The sequence below is a fragment of the Orcinus orca genome, chromosome 3 (genome assembly GCF_937001465.1).
Source record: "Orcinus orca chromosome 3, mOrcOrc1.1, whole genome shotgun sequence".
Lineage (NCBI taxonomy): Eukaryota > Metazoa > Chordata > Mammalia > Artiodactyla > Delphinidae > Orcinus > Orcinus orca.
This window is the reverse complement of record NC_064561.1, coordinates 9,239,279-9,266,919: the sequence shown is the minus strand read 5'-3', so window position 1 is coordinate 9,266,919 and position 27,641 is coordinate 9,239,279. Positions and strand designations below refer to the sequence as shown.

The 27,641-nt window shown below is 50.9% G+C and overlaps 1 protein-coding gene across 9 annotated transcripts in view; it reads right to left on the bottom strand.

The window, feature by feature from the left end:
• Positions 1-27,641, bottom strand: part of CACNA1A (calcium voltage-gated channel subunit alpha1 A) — a 337,790-nt gene that overhangs the window by 50,895 nt on the left and 259,254 nt on the right. For all 9 annotated transcript variants that reach the window (XM_049708282.1, XM_049708283.1, XM_049708281.1 and 6 more), the window contains 6 exons: positions 26,424-27,227; positions 17,287-17,750; positions 15,484-15,622; positions 13,801-13,930; positions 9,305-9,364; positions 8,436-8,542 (listed from right to left, as the gene is read on the bottom strand). In XM_049708282.1, coding sequence (XP_049564239.1) covers positions 8,436-8,542; positions 9,305-9,364; positions 13,801-13,930; positions 15,484-15,622; positions 17,287-17,750; positions 26,424-27,227 — 1,704 coding nt within the window. The remainder of the gene's footprint in view (positions 1-8,435; positions 8,543-9,304; positions 9,365-13,800; positions 13,931-15,483; positions 15,623-17,286; positions 17,751-26,423; positions 27,228-27,641) is intronic.

Below are 27,641 nucleotides of genomic sequence, written 5' to 3'. Positions count from 1 at the left end.
TGGCCCCACCCTCCCAGGCTTAGGAGTCTGGGGTGGGCCTGGCATAGCCATGTCCTTCCTGGAGAAGAGTAGTCAGCTCCCCTGCTCCATCTGGGCTCAAGAGCTAGTGAGTAGATGGCCCTTTGTGGTTTTGGTCTCAGGGTTTGTTGAGGGCCCTGGCTGAGCCTGTACAGCTGCATGGGGTGGCTCTTGGATCCAGCATGAGGAAGTTGGCTGCCCGCTGTGTGCTCTCTTTGGAGGTGGTCTTAGTGAGCTTTTAGAAAATGGGATTCCTCCCTCTTCCAACAGGATGCAGGAAATGCTTAAAGTGGCCTTTAAACCAGAGCTCCCTTCCCCCACCCCCTGCCCCAATATTCCCAGGAGCAGAAGGAACCAGAACATCAGATGTCGAATCTCTGCCTCATTCTTTCAGGGTATCTGAGCTCAGACTGCTGCATAGGGGTTCAGTCCAGGGTCTACTGGGCCTGAGTCTTAGCACTGCAGATGTCATGACACCCTTAACCAACCATGATTCAAGCGCCCCGAAAAGGAAGGCATTGGGTGTGGCCATCAAAGGCTTGTGATTAATGGAACTCACCACCCACCCAGCTGCCCAAGCCAGAAACCCAACACTCGTGTTCAGCTTCCTGTCCTCCATCCTCATCCCCAATGGGTCACCCTCCTACACATGGCACCATCATAGGTCAGACCCCCATCATCCACCTCCCAACTTCCCCCCCCCCCACTCCCTGTCTCTCTCTTCTTCCATCTTTTCTGCACACAGTGGCCAAAACCAATGACCATGTCACTCTCCTACTCCGACTCCTTCCGGAGCAGCTGAATTCCTAGAAGTGCAAACCCCTAGCTCGGCATTCAAGGCTCTTAGGAATCGAGTCCAACTTACCTTTCTGTTTGCATTCCCATTGATTACTACACAACCCAAGCCCCAGCCACATTCTTTTACTTCTGTTCCCTCTGCTAGAAATGCCCTTCCTCCACGTCTTCATTCACAGAACGATGCAGCCCTCAAAGGCCAAGGTAAATGTCCCTTCATCTGACAGCCTCCACTGACGGCCTCTGGGCTCTGCCAAGCCCCAGTGCTGTTTCAGAATCACCTTTGTTCCTGTCATTGGCTTCTGGCTTTAGACAGAAAACTCTTCAAAGGTGAAACTGTGATTTCTTCTCCTATGTGTTCATTTTCCCTTTAACCTTGGTTCTTGTCTCTGCCCCCAGCATGTGCCTGGTGTGTAGCTTCAGGACACATGTGAATGGGTCCAGATCAGAGGTCTTTGGGGGCCAGTTAGCAAACATCTCCCTACAGTTCTCTAGGGTCATGACTAGAGCTGCCCCAGAGACACCCACCGTGGTGTGCCCAGGTATCCAGGTGCAAAAATATTCTTCGTGACATTTGCTTTTTCTAGGGTTCCTTTTTCTCATCTTTCAGAGAAAAGAGAATTGGACTTTAACCTGCCAGCCACAACTGTGCTCCAGGATTCAGCAGTCTGAACATGGGATTTTCTTTTCTAAACCAAAGTCATCAATCATTAGTATCTCAAGGCTGTGCACCCAAAGTATGAGACACACATCAGGAGAGTCACTGAGATATTTTCAGGCAGATCACGAACACAATTAAGGAACGGGATCACACAGGGAAACAGCTATGTTTTCTTCATGTTATCTTTCAGGCCTCCCGTTGTGGTCAGAGAGGAAGTTTCTGCTATGCGTTCATAGGTCTTTAATGCCTCCCTAACACGAATTTCCCTTTTAACAAAGAACCCAGCTTGAATGTAACAACTTGTCACGCAACTGTTTCATTCTTGTTGGATTCACTTTTGCGGTTGCCTGTTCTAACTGAGGTTAACAATACTGGTTGTAAGGGGATGGCATAAAGTGTTCTAGCAAAACTAAAATGAAGTTTAGACTATGTGTTGGTGGAAAAAACGTCAAGGAAGTGGACATCTAGGTTGTATGTGGAACGGGCTAAAATCTTCATGGGCCAAACTGCTAACATTTGGGAACACACCTCCTGGGGCACATCTACTCATCTAAAAATGACTCCACGGGCATTCTGGGGGTCTCTCTCCTAGGAGGCATTTCTCCCTGGGGAGAGGCTGAGAACAATCCTGTTTGTTGAGACACCGAGGAGAGTGTTCCTGGCAGTTTGGCCCCTGAGCACGCAGGAATGGCTTGACCAAGGTGTTCTTACAGAAAACAACCCGATTTTCAAATCACTTTGCTGAGAGTGTAGATGCTTCTGTTGGGGGTGGGGGGTTACTTACTCCTCTTAAAGCCCAAGCCCTGGTTGTTTGGACTGTCCACGCTTCTCCCATCTGGGAAGCTGGACATTCACTCCCCTGATAACTACCCATCCGGCTCGTCTGCCCTATTGAAATAAGACCATGGGGAGACCCCCTTCCACGCCCTTTATGTTCTCTTCCAAGAACTGGGCTAAATGGTGGGTCCTGATGAGAGGCAGTGGCCAAGATCCCTCCAGGCTCCTGCCCCTTGGGGAGCAGGCTGAGGGGACTCTGGTCACTGCAGGCGACAGGACGGTGGCAATGACACAAGGCTACAGAAACAGGCCCAGAACCAGTTGTGGCTGCATCAGAGCACAGAGAACGAGACAGAACGAGAGAGAGAGAGAGAGAGAGAGAGAGAGAGAGAGAGAGAGAGAGAGAGAGGCACTTTACCGTGTACTGCTCCTGGTGACGTGGCGTCGGAGGGAGAGACAGATCGTAAGCGGCCTCAGAAGAAAGAACACAGAACACACACACATACGTGCACACACACCTGGGCACTCCCCTGCCCTGCCTGGGCACCAGGAGGGGCCGCCTTAGGCTCGTGGCCCTGGATGGTATCCATCCTTCCATCTGGAAGACGCTTGTTCCGTCCCCTGCCTTTGGCTGGCCCCCGGCACTGCCCAACAGCACCAAGAAAGCCGAATTTCCAAGTAGCAGGACAGCCCAAAATTATCAACTACCAAAGGCAAATTCGCCACTGAAGGTCCCTGCCAAGAGCTGGAGAAAAACCCCTTTTCTCCAGAGGTTCTGGGACTGGAAATTTTTAGAATGTCTTTTTTTTGGCCACGCCTCGCAGTATGCGGGATCTTAGTTCCCCGACCGCGGCCCCTGCCTCAGAAGCATGGAGTCTTAACCACTGGACTGCCAGGGAAGTCGTTTAGAATGTCTTGAAGGGGGTGAGCTTTGGAGTTAGGGGGACCTGGGTTTGACTCCCAGCACTGCCCTTAATTATTGTTCTCATCTGTAACACAGACCTTTGGGGGACTGATGCTTGATACACAGTAACTATGGCTTTGGCTTTACCCCCTAAGTTATGAAGGAGAAGGGGGGCAGCTAAGAGTTCCAATTTGGGATGAAATTAAGGGGCAACTCTCAAGAGCCTTCTGGAAAAATGTGGGCCTGGGGGAAGCTCTCTGCATCTGGCAGTGGCCCCTTGTACAACTCATCTTTGGAATCAAGGGTCAGTCTCATTTTGACCCTCCAACCATGACTGGAGATCAAGGTGCAAGAAACTTGATTGCCATGAGAACAGTGGAAGTCCTACTGCCAAGCAGGTTCTCTACAGAATATCCCACCTGCCACCCCCTTTTGAAGTTAGTGACGTTTCTAAAAACATAATGGGTCTTACAAATATTCCCACTGGATTTTTCTTCCCCCTGCTACCTTTCGCTTTACCTCAGTGCCTTTCAAAGCTTAACATATCTAGGAATTATTGCATAGATAGAATTGTATAGATTCTCCTTTTCGGATTATTGAGGAATTTTTCAGTGACAGTGATTTCTGCCCAGCCTGATGGATGATGTTAGGTGTAATATGTGAGGCTTCTGAATGTCACTGCATCTGTCTGTGGCAAGGTGGTACCATTATACCCATTTTCCAGATGAGGAAGCTGAGGCTCAGAGAGGGAAAGTGACTTGTCCAAGGTCACACAGCCGGGGAAGTGGCAGACTGAGATTCAAACCCAGGTTTGTGTGTCTTGCACGCTAATCTTCTTTCTATTTCATTACACACACACAAAAGAATGCCTTCACGGGTAGGGGCTGTTTTGAGGATGGGGATTAAAAAAACAAAAGGCAGCCTGCGGGCTCCTTCTTTGGCTTCCTGGCAGTTGGGTTCCTGAGCATGCAGGAGTGGCTTGATCAAGGTGCTCTGCCAGTCGTGCGGGCCTGCTTTGAGGGAGGAGTGGCAGCCCCAGATGGACTCTTGGCAGTGAGGGCAGGGTCATGATTTGCCAGCTGCTGAGAAAGGTCAGTTGGCTACCCCGTTGCATGGGCACAGAGCGTGATGTCAAGTGTGGTGACTCATGAAATGGTGTGTTAATGGTGGTCGCATGGACACAGCACACAGTCAGTAGATGGAGCAGGACACACGCACACAGATATTTGGGGGAGGTGCAGGAGGGGTGGAAACCGTCGGGAGAGCTTCGACACACCCCTTGGAGGACCACGGGGATCATTTCCCCACGTCCGAGACGGGGCCACAGTCACAGCACTGCAGAATCCTTGCCTCCTCATTCTGCTGACTTGTGAAAGTCTCCATGTTCAGTGCTGGGAGATGGGCAGCAACCCTCAATCTGACAGCTGACTTCCCTCCACAATCTCTCTGGTCGTCAGTTTCCTCATGTACAAAAAGGGAATAATAAGAGAACTTCCTGCGTGGGGTTGTAAAGATTAAGTAAATGGAGGCTGTTACTATCATTATTACCCAGTCAGGTTTGTCAAAGTTACGGGGAAACTGAGGCACAGAGAGGTTCAGGGACTTGCACATCTAGAGAGAAACCGGACAGCCTTGCTGGAACCTTTTCCTAACACCATCAGGTTCATTTAACACTTGTTGGGGTTCTCAACCTTGTCTATGAGGAGACAGGCACGTAGGACAGATAATGTGAGTTAAAAGAACAGAAAGAAAAGAAGCAAAGGACTCTGGGATTGGACACTCAAGTGGAGACTCTCAGAGCAACACCTACTCCTGCCAATGTGACCTCCGTCTGGTAACAAGGAAAGACAATAAGGAAAGTCCTTGTAGGGTGAGAGACCTTCTCAGGTAAGAGAGGCCAGAAACCTGAAGGCAGAGGGAGGATTCTGAAACTTTTCTGGGGAAAAATGTAGCAGCCTGGGTGGGGGGCCCCTTCTCTGGCTTTCTGGCAGATTGGCCTAAGGCATGCAGGTGCATGCCAGTTGTGCCTGGCCTGTGGCCCTGCCCTGGAAGAGGAGTGGCAGTGACAGATAGGTTCTTGGCAGTGAGGTGGGGAGGGTGTGGCAGGGGTGGGGTCTCAGGGTCTACCTCTTCCATCCCTGTGACCATCACATAAAGGCGCTCCCCGGGTGCTCAGCTCTTCTAAAACCCCAAGAGAGTCCCCAACACTTGTCAGGACCCCACTGGCAAAATCTCACACACCCCAGGTCCTGCAAGGTCCACGAGCTCACTGGGACTCCTAGGGATGACCTTAACTCCCTGTCCAGACCCTTTCCTCACATAGGACTTGAAAAAAACAATTGGAAACAGGGATTTTCAATGGCATTAACTGGCTGGCTTCATGCCTGTAGCAACTTCATAAAACCAGCTTCACAGGTTGACGCTACAAATATGCTGCTAAATTTCTCTGAGCTGGAGGTTCATTTTGAATATGCCCTTGTATAACTTTATATTTAAAACAAAAACTCAAAGATTAAAAAACAAAATCAGCTCCCTGTGGCAGATTCTTTGGCAGACGCAAAGAACCATTTTGCTCGATTCTGGGTGGAAAAACAGTTTTGCTTTCGCAGATTAGGTTTGCTTAAAGTTGAGCCTAATTGTAGCTCCAGGGGAACTGTGGCCCATCATCGCCAAAGCTCTACGGTTTGAAAGGCTTGTTCCCAGGTCTTTCGAAGGCCACACTTTTCCCAAATTGGGAGGCCAAATGAGGGATGGAGATGGGACAGGGCAACAGTGGGGGCCCCCTCTTCAGCACTGAAGCTTGTTGGCTCCCACAGAGGTCTGGAAGGAAAGTGTCAAGGATGAACTGATGGGCAGCAGACACTACCTCTATTGTACTACACCCAGTGGTGGCCACGGAGGGCAAAACCCACCACCCAGGGCTCAGCTGGCAAAGGGGGGTGTTGTGTGTGGAGAGATGGATGTGGTCTCTTTCTGAGCTCTGGGGGACCTGGGGGCTGCTGGGCAGACGTCATCCTGGAGGGCTGGAGGAAGTGTGGGAGGGATGCTTGCCTGCACTTGCCTTCCCTGGACATGAAGACCACCCCAGGTCAGAACATGGGGGGGACTGGGTTTTTGATGCCAGAGCAAATGGCAGAGTGTCTGCCTTCTCCAGGCCATGGGGCCCAGGTTAGGCAGAAGGTCAAGGCGAAGGACAGGATGGAAGGGAGAGAGAGAGAAAAGAGTCTGGAGGAGAGGGAGAGGGAGAAGGAGAGGGGAAGGGGGAGGGGAGACGGGAGGAGGGAGGGGAAGGGGAGGTGGAGAGAGAGAGAGAGAGACAGAGAGGGAGTCAGAGAGAGGGAAGGAGAGAGAAAAGGGGAAGGATAAAGAAGGAGAAAGACAGAAACAGGAGCAAGGGAGGGAAGGGGATTTGAGATGGATTCACTCCAGGATGAGGGCAGTCAAATGTTTTGGCTTTTCAGAATCGAAACTTTCTCAGGACCTAGCATGGTACCTGACTGACACCTTGTAGAAGTTGCTCACATAACTGAGGGACAGAGGGAGGAGCATATTTCATTACATTTTCATATACACAGTGTATTACCTTTTAGAATCTTTTTTGGGGAAAGAAATTTGTGCTAACTTGATAAGAAATAAATTGTATCTTGTTTGTATTTTATACATCTCCTAATTCCAATGAGGTAGGTTTGTTTTTTCATTTTTTATTAGTCAGCATTCTGTGAAATTTCTGTGTTAAATCCTGTGCTCACTTACCTATTAAGATTCAGTGTTTCTTATTGATTTGTAATTGCTTTTTATATCTGAAGGCCATGGATACCTCGTCTTATTTGTGGTAATCTTTCTCCTCTAATTTCCTGTGCACTTTGATTATTATTAGTATTAAACCTACAGGACATCTTAATGAAAATGTAGCCAAACTTCTTGAAGTTTTGAGATGATCTCTTCCATCGTTCTAATGATCAAATACTCAATTACTTAAAAAAGTGGGAGAGAGAGGAGGAAGAGTGGAAGAGGGACAGAGGAAGAAAGAGAGAAAAGGAGAGGGGGTGGAAAAGAGCAGACACAGAAAGAGGAGGAGAAAGGGGAAGACAAAGAGAAAGGGGGTGGGAAGTCTGGCCAGAGTCAGAAATACATTCAGCTTCCTGACCTTCATGGTACATCTCCACCAGCTCAGAGGCATCCAGAAACTCTGGAGATTTCTTGCTCTTCTGACACAACTTGATCTCATTGTGCTCCCAGGGGAGGATCTGAGAATGGCCCAGTGTAGCCCTTAAATTGGAAACGGGCCACCACACTGGCCTCCTGAAAAGCCAAGTCCTCATTGTTTGGTCAGGTGGGCCATTCAAGGACTCTTCCAGGTCTGCTGAGAAGGGGCCCAGGAGGCAGAGGCAAAGGGGAAGCCCCTGATTTCTCATTATGTAGGTGAGGTGGGTCTGAATCCCTTTGCGACTTTTCTTTCTGGGGATGGTCCACTGTGATGGGCACAGACAGGGTCCCTAAGAAGATTTGTTTCTGGATTAGGGGCTGATTAGGGTTTTTCCATCCTGCCCCAAGCGTCTACAAGTTGAGGAATGTACTGCTAAGTTTGCTACCAGGGCCCTCGGACGCCATCTTGGAATCGCATCTTGCAACGGCTGCTAAGCCTTTGGGCGCCATCTTGGAATGACTGCTGAGCCCTCAGGTGCCATCTTAAAAGGGCTGCCCAGAATTCGGGTGCCATGTTGGAATGGCTGCTCAGAACCCAGCTGCCATTTTGACATGGCTGCCCAGAATTTGGGCACCATCTTGGAGCCGCATGATGAGGCATGACCTTTCAGAGTGTCCTAGGACTGCCAGGAGAAGTTCAAGACACACAAGGGGAGTCATCAGGTCTATAACTACAGGGCCTTCGGGCACAGGGTGGGGATCCAAATTCTCATGCACATTCGTTTCCTGATTGTCTTTTGAGGGGCTCCCCAAAGAGACAGTGGCTTGGGCAGAGCTTGTAGAGCAGAAGGAAGATGAGATGTCCCGGTGGGGCTAGTCTACGGAAAGCAGCAGAGCAAGGGGTCGGTGGCATGGCTGTGTGAGGAGGTAGAAGGTGGGAGGCCTTCTCCTTCTTCCTCCGTGGTGGCCATCATGCAAAAGCCAATCGAAGCTCTTCCCGGTGGCATGCGGATGCCTCCCACCACCCTGGAGCCCACTCTCCCCTTCTCTACACCCCGAGAACACGTCCCCTGATTCAATGAGCTGGGGACGGAGGGACGAAGAGGCAGGAGGAGTCCTCGAGAGGACACTTACGTGAAGGCAAAGGCCACCAGGGCCCCACTGACCACTATGAAGTCGAGAATGTTCCAGAGGTCACGGAAGTAGGCACCCTGGTGCAGGACGAGCCCCAGGTCGATCATCTATGGGAGGAGAAGAGACAGCGCTCTGATCCCTCATCCCCACCCTGGGGACCAAGATCCACCCTTTAGCCTCAGGAGGAGGGGCAACAGGAGGTAGTCAGTGGGACCACTTCATCTTGAAGGGCTGGGACAGTGGCCAGAGGACCTGGGGGAGGAGTGAGAGCCCCTGCCCAAGGCACCTTCCCACCTTGTGAAAGGTAGTTCTGACTTGCTGGTTCTTAGGTCAAAACCTTGGGATCCCCCTGGGTTCCTCACCCCACATCAGATACATTAGCAAATCCTGTTGGTTCTGCCTTCCAAACCTTCCAAGAATCTGCCGACTTTTCACCACCTTCTCTGCCACCACCCTGGGCTGGTCCCCATTATCTCCTGCCTGGACCAGTGCAATCGCCTGCTCCCAGTTCTCTTGGGTCCCACCCACCCTGCTCCCCCTCTCAAGCCTGCCCTCCCAGAGAGGCTAGAGGGTGGCTGTGAACACCTGAGTCCAATCATGTCCCTCTGCTCAGAACCTTCCATGGCTCCCACCTCACTTGGGATAAAAGCCTAAGTCCTCCCTGTGGCCCCCAAGTTCCTACATGGTTCGTCCCTCCCTGCTCATCTCCCTGACCTGGTTTCCCCACCCTCCTCTCTCACTCCTTCTGGAGGCACCAGCTTCCTTGATGTTCCTCAAACACACCAAGCATTTCTAATCTCTGGGGTGAGCCTCCTGCACCAGGGTGGCATTCTTGAGGGTGCAGAATCCTGTGGAGCCCTGGCACTCACCTTGATCACCATCTCAAAGGTAAAGACGCCTGTAAAAACGTAGTCAAAATATCGCAGTACCTGCAGGGGATAAAAGCAAGGGAGCAGCCGATCACTGGCTTGCTCCAGCAGAGCCCCCCGTGCACCTATCCTTGGTCCACTGGGGTGTGTGGCCTCCAACAAAGTCCCCAGGGAGCAGAATCTCCATCCACATGAGGAAATGCTGCATCCATGTACAGTTGGGCAGGTCGTGCACTACCCAAGGGCCTCCTCCCACTGCCTCAGAGCAGATTTGTATGTTGTGACTGAAACTGTCCAGCAGATGGCAGCAAAGTCCTAGCAAAAAAAATCACTCTACCAGGCTGGTCTGCTTACCAAAGGAAAGGGCGCCTTTTTTATTTGCCCAAAGCACTATATGGACTAGAGGTGGCCCCAGGGAAGTTCAGGGAGGACTGCATCTCTGTGGGTGACAGGTCTGATCCCCCAGTGCCTCTGACCTGCTGGGTCTCCTGGGTGAGTAACTGTTCCCACACAGGGTTTCCTAAACATGATTAGCCGTCCAGGACAGACACTGGGGACAAACCTCACTGTGGTGCCCAACTCCCTCCCCACTCCGGGGCCACACACTCAGCAGGGTGGGTTGATTCTCCCTCACCCCACCACTTTACACAAGACCAGGCATTAGTGGTTTCTGTCTGGACGGGCAACATCCTGCACTCTGGCCCCTTTCCTGGCCATGCCATAGCACATCCATGGTGTGACCCTGGCATGAGGATGTTGAGTGTGCTGGCACAGTGCCCAGCACGTGGTAAGCGCAGGGGACTGACTTCATCAGATTTGCCTTGGAGAAGTAAGGGCTGGTAATTACTAAGGATGGCCACCAGAGGGCGCCTGCGAGCACTCAAGTCAGGTCACCCACCACCCTCTTCTCTGCTCAAGAACCCTCTGTGGCTCACACCGCACTCGGGTAAAAGCCAAAGTCCTCCTCGTGGCCTCCAAGGCCCTGCACAATCTGCCTGGCCACCTCCTTGCCCTCATCTTGTCCTACTCTCCCCCTTGCTCACTCTGATTCTGCCACCCTGGATGTTCTCACCTCAGGGCCTCTGCCTGGAATGCTCTTCCCCATGTTCCAACTGATTCCCTCTCTCTCCTCCTTTATGACTTGGCTCAAATATCACTTTCTCAGTGAGGCCTTCCCTGACTGCCTGTTTAAAATTCCACCAAGTCTACCCCTTCCCCTATATCCCTCATCCCTAGCACTTATCACATCCTGACACACTATTTGTTATAGTTATTAATAATCTCACTGTCCACCTCCCCAACCTGAAAGTCAGCCTCACAAGGGCAGGGATGTTTATCTGTCCCTGTGGCATCTCCAGCTTATAGTACAGGGCCAGGCATACTCAAGAAATGTTTGCTGAATGAATGCATGAATAGCTGTGGCTGCACTGGGTCCTGCAGGAGCTGGGATCTGTGATCTGTGTGGTCACCACTCACATTCTCATTATGTGTGGTGCTTGAAGGGCCATTGGAGACCAGAGCGGCCAGGATGGCTAACTTCCTGGGATGTGCAGCAAGGGGCTGGAAGGTTCTGGGAAGGCTGAAGGGATGGTGGTGGGAGAGCATTTCAGGTGCACCGGGCAGAGGGCACAGCACGGATAAAGGCCCGGTGCTCTGTGAGCTCTGAGATGGCAGGGACTGTCTCATACCCTGTCAATCCTTGATGTTTAGCTCAGCACGTGGCACACAGTAGTTGCTCATTAAATAATTACTAAATAAAGCAATGAATGGAAGGAAAGGAGGAAAGAAGGAAGGAAAGGAGGTGGGGGGAAAGGCAGGCCAGGTGGTCAGCTGAATCCAATTCTGGAGAGCTTAATAAGTGGAGCAAGAGGAAATCAAAAGACCAAGAAATTAGGTTCAACCGTATCTAACATGTAGATCTTTTTGACCTCTACAAAAGGCAATTTTCTGTGGCTCACTGGAATCCAAAAAGGTTCTCAGTCTCATTTATCACAGGGAAATGCAAATCAAAGTCCCAATGAGATTCCACACCCACCAGGTTGGCTAATGAGAGAGCTGACAGCACCAAGTGTGGGCAAGACCGTGGAGCAGCGGGAGCCTTGTACGTTGCTGGTGCGAGTAAACATTCTGGCTGCATCTTCGGGGCCAACCTCATGTAGATTCTATGTATGATCCAGAAGCTCCGTTTCTGGTTTTAGACCCTGGAGAAAGTCAAGCCCAGGGGCCCCATGGTGGGGGTAGGGGATGCCCTGACAGCATTCTAAACTGCAGACAATCCAAACGTGTGTCAGATGGAAGATGCGTAAACACATGATGGCATGGAGTGGAACATTCAACAGCAACGGAAAAGAATGACTGTCACCACCAGCATCAATACATGCTCATCTCATGGTGGACACGATTTTGGGTGACAGAGAGATGCATAGAATGTATCCCATCTGTTCAGTGTTAGAAACAGGCAAAAAAATTCTAGTGTTTAAGGAGGCACGTACAGGTGGGAAAATCAGAGCAGCTAAGAAACGCTCCTTCCAGAAGCGGGGATTTTGATACCTCTAAGGTAGGGTTTTTCAAGTCCTGTTGACAATAGGGGTCAGGTCATTCTCTGTGGTGAGGCTGCCCTGTGCGCTGCAGGGTGATGAACGGTGTCCCTGGTCCCCACCCTCTCGATGCCGGTAGCAACCCTCCACCTGTCCCAACTCACAACACCCAAACAGGTCTGAAGACCTTGTTCCCACTTGTGGACCGAGCTCCAGAGGGAAGGGATGGGGGCGATCCAAGAGGCGCCTGTGGTCACGCTCAGTTTTGTTCTACTTCTTGGCTTGGGTGGTGCTCACGTGGGGGAGTGCACTTGATAAATGAATGGATCATACGTGTTCTGTGCACTCTTCTGAGGCCTGTTCTAGATCAGCTGATAAAAAGAACTCGGGAGGGGGCCCGGGGTATCAGCTGCTTTACCATGCTCTTGAAGAGAGAGGGCTTTTAGAAAGAAAATTATTCTTATGTTTTCGGCCGCGCGGCATGTGGGATCTCAGTTCCCCAACCAGGGATCAAACCCGTGCCCCCTGCCCTGGAAGTGTGGAGTCTTAACCACTGGACAGCCAGGGAAGCCCAGAAGAGGGAGGGCTTTGAGGAGAGATGTTTCAACTGTGAGATGGAGCAATGGGGATGGGGCAGGGGAACCAGAGCTCTGCAAACACTCCATGGGGGCTGGTCTGAGCCCTGCCAGGGTTCTCTATAATCCCAGGAGCTGCAGTGGTCCCCCTGGACCCCCCATGCCCATCTCCTCCTTGCCAGAGACAAAGCCTGCTCCAGTCTCCTAGAGCCAGCAGGGGGTTTGCAGATCCCTCTTGGGATGCCCCTTCCCCAAGCCTGGCTCCCTGGGTCCCTAGTTGAAACCAGGCAGCAGGAGATAACAGAGTGCAGCCTCAGCCCTGCCCTGGTACCAGTTTCCTTCAGGAGGCTTGTTCTAATTATTTCCTTCCATCTCCCCCATCGGGTCCCCAGGGGGCCTGGCAGGCCTGTGAAGGAAGGGAAAGTGCAAAGTAAGCTGAGGACGGGCTTGATTTATGGGACGTGCCAGCCTTGCCAAGGCTCCTAACCTACTTAGCGAGGGCAGCAGGGCCTGACTCCCAGAGGAAGATGGCTCGCGTGGGGGCTGAGGGGGGTAGAGGAAGGAGCTGGGGAAGGAGGCGCTGACACCAGTCCGGCCTCTGTTATGCCCTGGCCTGCTGGTGCCTTGGTTTCCCCTCTCAACCACGGCACACGTTCATTCCTGCATGGCAGGACTTAAGGGGGAACATGAGCACAGAAGGCGTTTGATAAATGGTGACAGTTGAGGGAAGCAGCGGGAGATCTCGTGGGGGCAGAATTGGAATTCTGCCGTGTGACCCTGGACAGGTCACTAAGCCTCCCTGAGCCTCAGTTTCCTCATCTGTCCAATGGGGATACCCCAAGCACCTGGGGTTGTGCCTGGGACACGGCAAGTGCTCAACTGACAGGGGCTGTTAGCAGACCTTGGGCCCCCAAACGGAGAGCTTTTTAGCTCTCCCCAAAGCTCAAAGTTTAGGAGGTGCCTCTGAGTCAAAATAATCCTTTCTTTCAAAGCTTCGCATCAAAACAAAAAGGTCCATGTGGTGAGACCTGACTGCAGAGGAGATGCCTCCGGGGCACCCTCTGTCTCAGTACCCCCCACATTCCATGCAGAGCTTGTACACCTCCACATCCTGCCAGACTCACTCCCCCCACCAGGGATTCCAGCACTTTTCAGCCCCTCTCAGCCACCTCTTCCCCACCAGGCACACAGAACCACAGTCGCAAGGAACATCCTTCCTCAAGAAGAGAATCAGAGCTTCCCCTCCCAACCAGTGGCCACAAGGGCTGTGCCCAGGGGTACGCCCAACATTTCTTCCACCCTAGCTATCAGCTTTTACGATGCAGGAGAAAGTGGCCTGTGACAGAGTAGCTGGGCTGGAAGGAACCTGCTGGGTGGGACTCACATTGTTTCGCGGTGCGTTGGGCTGCACGGGGTCCTCGGCCGCCAGGGCGATGCTGCTCATGGCAATGACCATGAGGATGCACATCTCAAAGTAGCGCAGGTTCAGGATGTAATGGCACAGGCGGCGAAGGCTGTTGGGGACAGGGAGGCGTGCAGAGGTCCACTCAGACCACAGGCTATTGAGCCCCTTCCTCTGTCATCTCCTTATGTCACCTACCACTATCTGAGATCTCTAACTCCCAAGGTCCCACACCCAACAGAGTAAACAAGCTCCTTCATCTGGGGACCCTCCTGGGGCAGGGGAACCCTCAGCGAGGGAAGATATCCACATCTCTGTTTATAAGTTCCCATCACTTCCAAACCACCCTCTTGGAACATCTTAACTCACAGGCTGGGTTGAAGAAATATTGTCCTTGATTCTGTAGGAGATGAAAAGCTTTTTATGCATAAAATGTCACATGGTCAAACAAAATTGGGAAATTCTGGGTTAAGTAGATTTCCTTTTTTTTTTTTCATTAGTTGAGTGACCTTAGGCAAGTTATTGTACCTCAGTGCCCTCGTCGGTGAAATGACCATAACGACAGTGCCCAACTCACAAGAATGTGAGGATCAAAAGAGTTAACATAGGCCTGGTATATGGTAGGGGCTCCAAAAAGTTAGTTACCTAAATTATGAATTGCAGGCCTTATCAGAGTCTTTAATATGCTAATGAGATAATAATGAAATAATTAACCTCAAGTGGAGCTAATAATGATAAATATGTCATGAGATTGTATGAATGGCTGCAGGGCTGAGTGGCTAAGAACAAGGATGCTGGAGTCAGTCTGTCTGGGCTCTCCCACTTGCTTGCTGTTTGACTTCGGGCAGGTGACTTCATCTCTCTGGACCTCAGTTTCTTCATCTGTCCAATGGGGATAAGCAAAGTACCAACCCCTATAGGGTTATTATGAGAAAATTTTTTTATTTGTAAAGTATTCAGAAGAGTGCCTGGCGCTAAGTGCCACATAAGAATTTCTTTATTAAAATAGATAATGTCCACCACATACAAAAGTAAATGCACAGGGTGAGCTCCAAGGGGCAGGTTAGAGAAAGCAGTTTCCCCTGCAGCTTATTTGACATGATTCTCCTTTGCCAAGAAGCATTTTGAGGGACCAGGGTTTCAAAAAATACCCTTTGGAAAAATGCAATTCTAAAACAACCTCTGAGCCACCAAGACATACATGCGATAATTTCTCCCCTAAATAATCCAGCCTCCTCAAGGATGCCCAAGACAGAGGGCCGTGAACTCAGAGATCATCCACCCAAAATCCAAATCCTTGTAGAGCAGAGCTCAGGGACCAGGGCTGCCATGTACAATTGTACAGGTTGTGCACTGCACAAGGAAGCCATTTCTAAGGGACACCTCTCACATGACAGACAGTATAGATATTTATGACAGTGGTTTTTAGTTGGTGGCAGGAGGGGGTCTTTTCCAACAAAATCAGTACTTTATGATAAGTTTCTATCTTATATGACTTAAGAAAGGGACATCATTTTTTTAATTTGCTCAAAGGTCTCCTATGGACTAATGGTCTTAGAGGCAACTCTCCCCCACTACCCTTTGTCTGGGTCTGCCCTCTGTCCTGACTTCCACTGCCCCAGTGGGAGCCCTGGGCCCCCTGCCCTGGCCATGGGCCATACTCACGGGTTGGTCGTAGAGAGGATAAACATGGAGCTGTAGGGGGGCATGGGCTTGGGGCCGTCTTCCCCGGGGTCGTCTTCCTCCTCCTCTTTCTTCTCTTCCTCCTTTTTTGGCAGTGGGTCTGGGTTGGCGTTTTTGTTCACTGTTGGGACAAGAACCAACACAGGGCTCCCTCCACGATTTCCCACAAACCTCTGGTCTCCTGCCTACTCTCCAGAGCAGGCAATAAGCAGCTGACACAAAGCGCCTACTATGTGCCAGGCACCCTGTTATGCCATTTAATCCTCACCTGACCCTATGAGGTTGGTACTTTATGATCCCCACTTTACAGATGAGGAAACTGAGGCACAGAGAGGCGAAGTGGCTTGCCTGAGGTCACATGGCTGGGATGTGGCAAAGCTGGGATTTGAACTCGGGTAGCCTGGCCCCAGAGTGCTTGCTCTCAACCGCTCTACAGCCTTGAGTCTGCTGGGACCCTCACGGGAAACTAACATAGACCTACCCCCCAGCCTATGAGGACCTTTCTATTGTCACTTGGAGGCAGGCGGGGTGAGTACCAAGAGCCCCACTTTACAGATGGGAATACTGAGCCCCTCCCATAGTCAAACTGCAGGGTTTCCCCCCATTAACACCCCTCTCCTGAGTGGGGTGAGGCACCATCCTCCTGAGCATTGATCTTGCAGCCTAGCCACTCTATGGGTCTGTGGACAGGCTGAGCCTTGCTGAGCCTCAGTTTTTTCATCTGTGAAATGGGCACAAGGACAAGATCCGCCTTGTAGGACTGTGGCAAGCATTTATAGAGCAAACTCATGGACAGCTTTTGCATAGAACTGGGCTACCATTATCATCTTAAAAATAATAAGCTCAGGGTAATTTCCAAATTCCTGGTGCTTCTCAGATCTTACAAGGGGGCAGTTTAGGGGTGGGGGGCAAAAACAGCCAATCCCTCAAGGTCCTAGACCTGCACTGTCCAGCATCTGAAACGTGGCTAGTCCAAACTGCGGCATGCAGTGTAAAAACACGCCAGATTTCCAAGACTGAGTACGAGAAAAAGAATGTAAGGTAGCTCGTTAATAATTTAGAAGGTATTGATGACACATTGACATGTTAACACTCTGGATACAAATCAATAGTATTTTGGGTTAAATACGATTTAACTATTAAAGTTCAATTCACCTATTTCTTCTTTATTTTTAAAATCACTCCTTCCTTCCTTCCTCCCTCCCTCTTCCCTCCCTCCTTTTCTCCTTTTGTCCCTTCTTTCTTTCTTTTAACATGGCTACTACAAAGTTTAATAAATAAATTAATTAATTATTTGGGCTGTACCACTCGGCTTGCGGGATCTTAGTTCCCCAACCAGGGATCGAATCCGTGCCCCCTGCAGTGGAAGCATGGAGTCCTAACCGCTGGACCGCCAGGGAACTCCCCTAGAAAGTTTAACATTACATAGGCGGCCTGTGTCACATTTCTTTTGGACAGCGCCGGCCTAAAGAATCATCTGACTCCCCCAGATTTCCATCAGAGGAATCCGTTGACTCCTCAAATATGGGGGCCCCCTGGGTCCCCTGTGGGAATTTGAGATGCAGGAAATGTTGCTAACCTATCGTGTACTTGCCAGGCATTGTATGCATATTATCTCATTTAATTCTCCCAGCAGCCCTGTGGGGGCAGGAACTATGTCTCTACCCATTTTCCAGATGAAGCAACTGAGGCCAGAGAGGTGGAGTCACTGTCCAGAGTCACCCAACGGAGCCTCTGGGGATTGAGCCCAGGAGGCCGGCTCACGTGTGAGATTGGAGCTCATACCTTGGACGACGGTGTGATTGAGGGGGCGCGGGCAGGCCGGGGGGATGTCCACCGTGGTGTGGTCGGGTTTCCTGGCAGTCTTAGCTGAGGTGGTCTGGGCGCTGCTGGGGTTGGTGACGATAAGGCTGTTCTCGGGGGTCTTGGGGGGGCCGGGGTTGGACGGGTTCCCCGGGTTGTTGGGTGTCCGGCGGCTGGAAGCGTTCTGGGGGTTGGCGGCCGTGGCAGGTGGGGCAGGCGCGGGGCTGGGGTCGGTGCTGTTCGCCATCTTGGCCGGGCTCTGGGGCAGGCCGGCGTGGCCGAGGCTGTCGTGGGGACTGGCTGACTCCGCGGTGGCTAGCTTGTTGTTCTTCATGTTGTCAATATCCTCGGCCAGGGGTGGGTCTTGGCGGCCCAGGTCCTGCTGGATCGGTCGGGTGGTGGACAGGTTGGGGCCCGACACGGGGACCCCGGAGCCCTGGTTCTCTCTGTGGCAGGCAGGCCAATGAAAAAGAACCCATAAGCAAGTTAGAACATAGAGGAAATGTCTCCAGATCCTGCCTAAGATTCCACCATTCGAGGTACAAGTTGGCGGTCGAGGGGCCGTGTCCTGAAAACTCTCCGGTGCCTGGTCTGTTCTTGTTAGGGATCAAGACCCCGTGGCAGTGTAAGTGCCCACCCTCCCAGGTTTCAGTGTGGTGCTTCTCCTGCCAGGAGGGCTGCTTCCTAAGAGATGAGGCTACTCCTTCATGGAGAAATCAGAAAGGAAAAGAACTTTCTGCCAGAGCCTGCATGTCTCCAACCCAAACCTCCCTGACCCTGCCTATGTGTCTCCCATTAGCTCTGAGGCAGGACAGGGACACACAGTGTTTCCAGGAGTGGCTAAAGCGGACACAGGGACACCATCTCTTTAGGGGTGGAATTGCCTCATGGATTTATCTTTTTGTTTTGTTTTTTGGCCACGCCATGTGGCTTGTGGGATCTTAGTTCCCTGACCAGGGATTGAACCCCGGCCCTCGGCAGTGAAAGCGTGGAGTCCTAACCACTGGACCGCCAGGGAACTCCCTGCCTCATGGTTTTAAATGCTTGTAGTAAGTATGCCCCTTCCCCATATTCCAGTTAGGGAAAGCAGGTCATATACATACATTAACATAATAAAAATAACAATAGAAATAATAACAGCAGACATTTCAGTAACACACTTGCCTTGTAATAACCCCTTCGTCCTTAGCCCTAAGAGGGATAATTACTAGCACCGTTTTACAGATGAGAAAACTGAAGCTCAGAGAGGTTAAGTCTCTTGCCAAGGCTACGCAGCCAGTAAATGAACAAGGTAATTTCTCACAGGGATACAAGTGTGGTGGGCAAAGCATTCCAGGCAGGGGGAACAGCCAGTGCAAAGGCCATGAGGTGGGGATGAGCTTGTTGAGTTTCAGGTGGCTGGTATGGCTGAAGGTGGAGAGTGGGAAAGATGAGGTGGGTAGGGGTTTGGTGCCTCAGTGACTCAAATAATTAACACCATGCAGATGGACATGAGGAGAAAAGAGTCTGAGTGCTCAATGCCTTTGGAGAAGGAGAGGAAAAAGTTAAAGGTCCTTGCTTAGCTTTTCCGACCTCAATGCCCACTGAGACATCAGCTCCGCAAGGCAAGGGGTTTATTTTTGTCTGTCTTGTTCACAGCTGTGATTTCAGTGCCCAGAACAGGGCCTGGCACATGGTAAATGCCTGGTCACTTCTTTTTTTTTTTTTTTTTGCGGTACGCGGGCCTCTCACTGCTGCGGCCTCTCCCTTTGTGGAGCACAGGCTCCGGACGCGCAGGCTCAGCGGCCATGACTCACGGGCCCAGCCGCTCCGCGGCACGTGGGATCCTCCCGGACCGGGGTACGAACCCGCGTCCCCTGCATCAGCAGGCGGACTCTCAACCACTGCGCCACCAGGGAAGCCCATCTGGTCACTTCTTGTCAAATGATAAATGAGTGTCCCCATTTTTCAGATAAGGACACTGAGGCCCAGGAGAAGTCCCACAGGCCTAGACTTGCCATCAACCCCTGCCTTCTCCCATCTGCACACTCACCGCCAGCTTGTCAAGAGACCCCCAGGAGCCCTGGCTCTGGTGAGGGTGGCTACAGGCCCTGCTCACTCTGTGTCTTCGGCTGGTCCCAGCTCTGCCTGCCTGGGCATGGATCTGTGTGGACCTGACGCCCAGTTTGTTCTGTTTGCCTCCAGACACCCCTTCTGGACCCTCGATCTTCAGATAAGAGGCTCCATTCTTCCCCCATCCCTGGGCACTGGCCCTGGCAAAGTCTGTTTCCCGGAAACACCAGGACATCTGTAGTTTATAATCTCAACGACTCCTCTCTCCAGAGGGTTCTGCAGTCCAAGACTTACCCCTCTGGTTCTTCTTAAAGGCACCCCCCAATTCTGTATCCCATACCCTCCATACCTCCTCATAAGAGCTCACACATACCGAGTACTTGCTGTGTGCCAGCCTTGACACGTCAGCTCATCTAATCCTTAGAATAACCACAGGGAGTGGGTAGTACTGTTATTCCCTTTTTATAGATGAGGAAACCAAGGCCCAGAAACACGAAGGGCCTTGCCCAAGGCCACACAGTCAGTTGCTGGCAGAGGCAGCTTGGACCCAGACCACATGGCTCCAGCACCCATACTACCCCCCACCTGACGCTGCAGCTCTCTTACTAAGCAGTTGGAGATCTCCCAGGAGGCCCAGCCCCCAGCTGCTGGGTGCAGGGAACCCTTGGCACTCACTGTAACCTCCAATAGTGTGAGCCAGCCTCTCTTCTATTCTGACTCATTAACTTCTGGGACAATCTTATGAGGCCTGAATTGTTACTGCTCCCGTTACACAGTTGAGGAAACTGAGGCCCGGAGAGGGTGAGTTAGGCATACTAGAAAATGGTTTAGTGGGACTTTCCTGGGGGTGCAGTGGATAAGACTCCACAGTCCCAATGCAGGGGGCCTGGGTTCAATTCCTGGTCAGGGAACTAGATCCCACATGCATGCCGCAACTAAGAGTTTGCATGCCATAAATAAGGAACCCGTGAGCCACAACTAAGGAGCCCACCTGCCGCAACTAAGGAGCCCATGTGCCACAACTAAGGAGCCTCCCTGCTGCAACCAAATAAATAAATAAATAAATAAATAAATAAATAAAAATTAAAAAAAGAAAATGGCTTTGTCAGGCTGTTGCCATCACACACTCACTCAAGAGACCAGAAGTGAGCAAAAGACAGCCCTCAGCTTGTATCCATTCATCGAACACCCAGGAGATTAGGTACAATCGCAGGAACCAAAGCCTCCGGACAGCATAGACTTGCTTCCTGAGGCCCAATCTGTAACCCTAAATCTACCTAACACTTAAAAATTTAAAATAAGCTGGCCTCTGTAAATCAACTATACTTCAAATAAAAAATAATAATAATTTAAAAAAAGGAGAAAAAGCTGGCCTCCCCTGGAGGCCCTTCCACTGGCTAAGTCACCAGTACCCTCTTTCTTGTTTTATTTTTGCATTTTAACTTGCAAAAGTCCATGGTGTTTTTAGCAAGCAGAAGAGAGATGAGGTAATTTATTTTCAGGCTTGCGTCCCTGAGGCCGCAGAGGGAGAAGGGCAGGTCCAGGCAAATGCCTCACTTTTCAGTCATGTGAGCAGGTCCTAGATTGACAGACTAACCTGGGTTTGAGTCCCACCAATGCCACTTACTAGCTGTGGGATCCTCTGTAGCTTGATTAACCTCCCCAAGCCTCAGTTTCCTCATCTTTATTTATTTATTTTTTAAATCTTAGTAGAGTTTGTTCAATTTTTAAAAAAAATTTATTTATTTGGTTGCACCAGGTCTTAGTTGCAGCAGGCAGGCTCCTTAGTTGCAGCTCACAGCCTCCTTAGTTGTGGCATGTGAACTCTTAGTTGTCGCATGCATGTGGGCATCTAGCTCCCTGACCAGGGATTGAACCCAGGCCCCCTGCATTGGGAATGTGGAGTCTTATCCACTGCGCCACCAGGGAAGTCCCAGTTTCCTCATCTTTAAATTGGGGATAATAGTAGTAGAACCTTCTCTATAACATAGAGACTAAAGTGAAGATCCTGGAACTTATTTGCTATGTGACCACCGGTGATTTACTCAGCCTGTTTCTCAGCCATAACATGGGGATGATAACCTCGCTGAGTTCCTGTGAAGAATAAATGTGTGAATGAGCTGAGAGCTAGAGCATTGCTCGCAGGCCTGGAAACCTAATGGAATTTGCTCTGTTGGATTTAGAACTTGCTGGGGACGTTTTATTCCTTCCAATTTCCCCCTTTTGGAATAGGAATGTCTATTTTTGTGCTTGTCCCACCTTTGTGTTTTGGAAGCAGATAATTTGTTTTCTAGTTTTCAGGTCCACAGATGGAAGAAAATTTTGCCCCCAAATGGATCATACCTAGAGTCTTACCAGTACTGGAGTGAGATGATGAGATTTGGAATTTTTGAGCTGATGATGGGGTAAGACTTCTGGGGATGCTGAGATGGGGTGAATGTAGTTTGCATATGTACCTCAGATGAAAACCTGGCTGGGAATATTTTCTCATCATTTTGTATATTCTTTTAAGTAGAGCTCTACCAAAAAGCAGGCTCAGCGAAGTTATCATTTCAAAGAGAATCTGAATCTTTGGGTCACCATCTAGAGAGACTGTACTAAATAACACAGCAGTTGAGATCACGGCGTACGTTTTGTTAGAGGGACAGCCTCACACGTGGACCAAGAGCCCCTTGTTCGGATGGAAAGGGGATCTGAGGGTCTCTGCTTTGTCTTGCTTTTGTTTCTTCTGCTGGCTCTGTTTGCAGCGGAGTTTTAACAAGCTCAGCCTGCAGAGGCCTAGCGTCCATCTCCAGGAAGTTTTATTTCCAAGTGTCTCCAAGGAGAACTCAAAAGCGGCAGAAAACTTTGAAGTCAGGCCCCCTTCCCCCTTCCCTCTTGGGGATCTGCCATCATCTGCCCGGAATAGGCAGTTGATTGCGTAATGCCTGTCCTGCACTGCATCCCTTTGCCAGCTAATCACTTCAGCATCCCTCTGCCAAGGGCTACGGACATCTTGCCTGGGGCATGCTCAGGTCCCTCAATTCAGAGGATGCTGCTTGTGTCCCCACTATCCTTAGGACCTGCACATATTAACTCATTTAATCCCCACAACAATCACCATCTGAGGTGCTATTAGGATCAGGCCCATTTTACAGATGAGGAAGGTGATGCCCAGAGAGGCAAAGGCACTTGCCCGTGGTTATCCAGCTGGGAAAGGGCTGAGTTGGACTCTGGCCCTAGAGATCTTAAGCTACAGCACCACTCAGCGAAGAAAATGGGGCAATGGATGAGTTGGTGTGCATGGAATGGAGGTGCTGAATTGGGGGTGCATGGAATTGGGGGTGCATGGAATTGGGGGTGCTGTAAGAATCAGGGTATTAAAAGATGAAGCCTCTCCTCTCCACCCCTTGCTGGATAAACTGTGAGGCTCAGAAGTCCAGTATCTCTCTTATTGATCCTTTTGGGGAGTAGGTTGTCTTGGTGATGGGAGCAGGTGGAACTAGTATGCAAATAGCTGAGATATTAATTCTAGGGTGGTGCAGGCCCTGCAGGTCTCCTCAGTCAAACCTAGCAGGAGGCACTGCCCAGCTATCAGGGAGTGGTGGATGCCCTGCAATCCACAGATTTTTACTGGGAGTCAGAGAAAGCTTCATCCTCACTTCGGTGCCCCTGGGGTGACACTGGGCTCAGCCACCTGGTGTGGGGGATCAGGGGTTAGCGACTGTTTAACGATACAAAACAGAGTGTGCTCCACCCCCTTTTTCCTGGGGTGAGCCAGTGAAAGCTTCGGGGGTGGGGGACACGTAAACCTAGGAAAACTGAAGTGGAAGAGATTAAGGCAGAAATGGTGGGGGAAGACAGGGGAAATAGAAAGAAAACAATGATATTTAGTATCAATGGTCTGGAGAATCAAAACACAGAGTGTGTCTAGGGAGAGGCCTAAGGAAGGACAAGAGGAGAAATGTGCGAGGCAGGCCTGTTAAGGGCCACCGGCTTTGTCATAATACAGAACTGAAATGTCTTTTTAGTATGCTATGTTCTTTTTTTTTTTTTGCGTTACGCGGGCCTCTCACTGTTGTGGCCTTTCCCGTTGCGGAGCACAGGCTCCGGATGCGCAGGCTCAGCGGCCATGGCTCACGGGCCCGGCCGCTCCGCGGCACGTGGGATCTTCCCGGACCGGGGCACGAACCCGCGTCCCCTGCGTCGGCAGGCGGACTCTCAACCACTGCGCCACCAGGGAAGCCCTGACACATCTATTAATAAAGGAGTGAGCAGTACCCTCCTCGTGCAGATTTGGGGGTGGAAGTGGGGAAGGTCCTTTGTTCCTCTGGAGAGGAGGGGGAGCAGGGGCCACCTGTGGAATTCAGGAAAGCTGGGTTCTTATCACACTACTGCTATCAGCTGGCTGGCTGCCCTTGGGGAAATCCCTTTCCCTCTCTGGGCCTCAGTTTCCCCATCTGTAAAAAGAAGGAGTTTGAATGGATAATCCGAAGGCTATGGATCTAAAGTTTTGTTTTCTAGTCTATGATGAAAGTGTCTTAATAGTAATAGTGAAAATAATAATAGTAATAACTAAAACTTATCGAATGCTTATTACTACTGCTACTGTGAAAAATAGTTAACATTTACTGAGTACTGAATGATAATAATATTCATACTAATAATAGCTAATACTGCATACTTATTATAAGCCAGGCACCCTTTAAAGCATTTTGCATGTATTAACTCATTTGAACCTTATACCTACCCTAGGAGGTAGGTAGCATTCTTATTCCCACTTTACAGATGGAGAAACGGAGGCCCAGAGAGAGGAAGGGACAGGCTGCAAGTCACACAGCTGGGAAGTGATGGGGCAGCAGTGTGACCTCTGGCTCCAGAATCCTTGCCCTTCACTACCAGGCTGAGCTGCCTTTCTGCCCCTGTCATCCTTCCTCCTTCAATGATAGGAGTAGATATAATACAAGGATGATAACAACAGTAATATTAGTAGTAGTAAAATAATAGCACCAGGAGACTTGCCTGGTGGTCCAGTGGTTAGGATTCCTCACTTCCACTGAGAGGGGTTGGATCCCTGGTCGGGGAACTAAGATCCAGCATGCCACGTGGCACGGCCCCACCCCTGAAAAATAGCACCAGTGATCCACTGGTTCTTACTTATGGGAGTCCTGTGCTAAACACTTCATTCCACATAAAATCCCTTCAGTGGCCTCCCATTTCCCTGGGAGGACTCAAGGCTCTGCTGACCTATTACACTCCCTTCAATTTCTTTGTCTGCCCCTCTCTCCTCACCCTCCAAATGGCAAACTGGCCTCCTTCCGTTCTACCTTAGGGCCTTTACACATGCTGTTCTTAGCCTAGAACACTATTCCCTTCTCAGAAACAATGATTTTCAGGGGGCTGTTGTGGAGCTATGTGGAGACCTAATGCCATAATAATTGGGGGCATTGTGGGCATTTAGGAAATGGGAGGCAGGTCTATAAGTATCTTACCATGTGCAGGGCAGTCTCACCGAGGAAGAATTATCCTTTCTCCTTCATGACTCGCTTATGTCCCTCACACAGGTGAAAACTCTGCTTGTAATGATCTGAGTCTTTTGTTTCAACCTAACTCTGCTTCATGTATCAGCATAAAGTATTTTTTGCATGTTTTAAATATACATCACATCTTCCCAGAATGCAAGTACTGGACAAATTAAAGGAAGAGCAGACTCTATTCCGTACGGAACTTCACCATTTTGGAACATCTCACCACTGATGGTAACTCCCTCGTGTGATTCGAGTAGCTTGCATCCTGAGTCAGCTGGCATCTGTACCTGTCTCATTCATTGTGATTTTGTGTATAGGTGTCTATCAGAATTGCTTCACTCTGTCTTCTAGGGTCTCATTACTCAAAGTGTGGTCCCTGGACCATCACTGGCTCCTTAGAAATGCAGAACCTCAGGCTGCACCTGAGACCTACTGAATTAGAATCTGTATTTTCACAAGATCCCTGGGGATTCGTGCACCCATTCAATTTTGAGAAGTGCTAGCTTAGTGCATATGGCATGTAACAGAAGCATTTAAACACATCATTAAAAATTAATATGGTGCTGATGTATGTAATCATTATGTTGTACACCTTACACTTATACTGTGCTGCCCGTCGATTATACCTCAATAAAAGTGGAAGAAAAAAAAATAATACCTAATGCCAAAAAAAGAAAACACAAAAAACTTACAAGAGGGTTTTTTTAAAAAAAGAAAAAAAAAATCAAAAGGATGCCCTAGTGGCGGGTGATATATAATAAAAGAAGAATAAGAGATCAACTATACTCCAATAAAAATTTTAAAAAAAAGAAGAAGACTAAGAGGACGTTAATTAATGAAAGAACGCATGTAAGTTGTTTGGGCTCCTAAATGTACAATCACCGTAGGATTTTCTAAGGAGTGTTACAAAATATTGTTATGAAGAACAGGGTGTCATTTCTGACTGGGTGAGGTGCTGGCCTGGAAGATGCGGCCCAAAGCCTTGAACGCTGCTCTTCATTCAGTTCTGAGGGCCCAGAGTGGCTTTTCAAAACCCCCAGGAATAGCATCAGGTGAAAAATGATTGACTCGATGACAGCTAAAAAGGGTCTAAATTTCCCAAGCACTTACTATGTGTCAGCTGCTCTTTCAGGCCCTTTGCATATATTACATCATTTAATTCGAGCAATGACCAAATTAGACCCCACTATCTCCATTTTACAGATTGTGAAAACTGAGGCCCAGAGACATGAGGTCCCTGCCGAAGGCCACACAGCAAGCACATGGAAGAGCTGTATAATTCTGGGGGAAAGTTCTTGTAGAGTTTCCCTGAGACGTACAAGGGCTTGATAGTTTGCTGCTGCTGGCGCCAGATGACCTGGGTTCAAGGCCACTTATTAGATGTGTTACCTTGGGCAAGTCAGCTCCAACTCTTAGCTTCCCCATGTGTGAAACGGGGCCATGACAATGAGGGGGCTGTCAAGAAGCTGAAATAAGTGGCTCAGGAGGGTACCAGGTATCCAGCAGGTGCCACTTTGCCTCATCTTATCATTTTCTACTATTGTCATCGTTTCCACTTACTTCCTCCTCCGGTGCCTGCGTTCCTTGTCCTCCCTGCGTGCGTCCCCGTCATAGGCGGGCGGAGGGCCAAGCCGGTGCCGCCTCCTCCGCTCGCCGCCGTCTGGGCCCTCGCCTTCGCCGCCCCGGGCCGGCCGGCTGCCCTCACGGTGCCGGGACCTCCGATCGGCCTTGTCCTCTGGGCCCTCGTCGCCCGGCCTGCGGTGCGCCCGGTGCCTGCGGGGCTCCCCGTCGGCCCCAGTGCGCGGGGACCCGCTGCGGCTTTCCCGGCTGCACCCCTGCCGGTGGGCGTGCCTCCGGTGCGGGTCGCAGACTTTGCCCCGCTCCACCTCGCCCTCCCAGAACCCCGGCTGCTCCAGGCCGCCCTCCCGGGCGTGGTGGTCCGACTCGCGGCCGTAAGGCCCCTCCCGGCTCAGCTCGGCCTCCTGGCTGCCCGCCCAGGGCCTCCGGGTGTCCAGGCCCACGGAGCCGCAGGGGTCCCGGGCCCGGTCGTGGTAGCGGGCCTGTTTTCTCAGGAAGTCCTCGGCTCGCTGCTGCCCGAGGCGCTGGTCCACCGTGGGCTCGGCCGCCCGGCTCTTATTGGTGTTGTTGTTGCGGTTCTCCTGGGGATCGACCACCAGCGGCCGGTCCAGGTGGGTCTTCATGTCGGGCCGTAGGTGCCGGGCGTAGGAGGCTTTCCAGCGCTCGTCCGGGTCCATCTCGTTGTACAGCGCCTCCCGGCTGGCCAGCAGGTTCTGCTTCCGCATCTCGCTTGTCCGCTGCTCCCACACGGACTTGGCGGGCTTCTGGTTCTTCTGTTGTTCCTTCCTGCAACGGAAGGGCGCAGGGGTTAGGGCACTACTGGGCATTGTGGCCTGCATGGACCTCTCGGGCTAACAGGCATCTCAGCCCAGGTGGGCATCTCGGTCCAGTGGGTATCTCCACCCTGGTGGGTGTCTTGCCCCAGGTGGGCATTTCTGCCCAGGTGGGTACCTTGGCCCAGATGGGCATCTTGACCAAAGTGGGCATCTCTGTCAAGGTGGGTATCATGGCCTGGCTGGGTATCCCTGCCTAACTAGGTGTTTCAACCTGTGTGGAAAACTCAACCTGGCCGGATGTCTCGTCCTCACAGGCGTCTTGGCCCAGATGGGCGTCTTGTTCCAGTAAGGTATCCTGGCCTGGCTGGGCATTTCGGTCTAATGGGGGTCTCAGCCCAGGTGTATGTCCCCACTGACCTCTCTA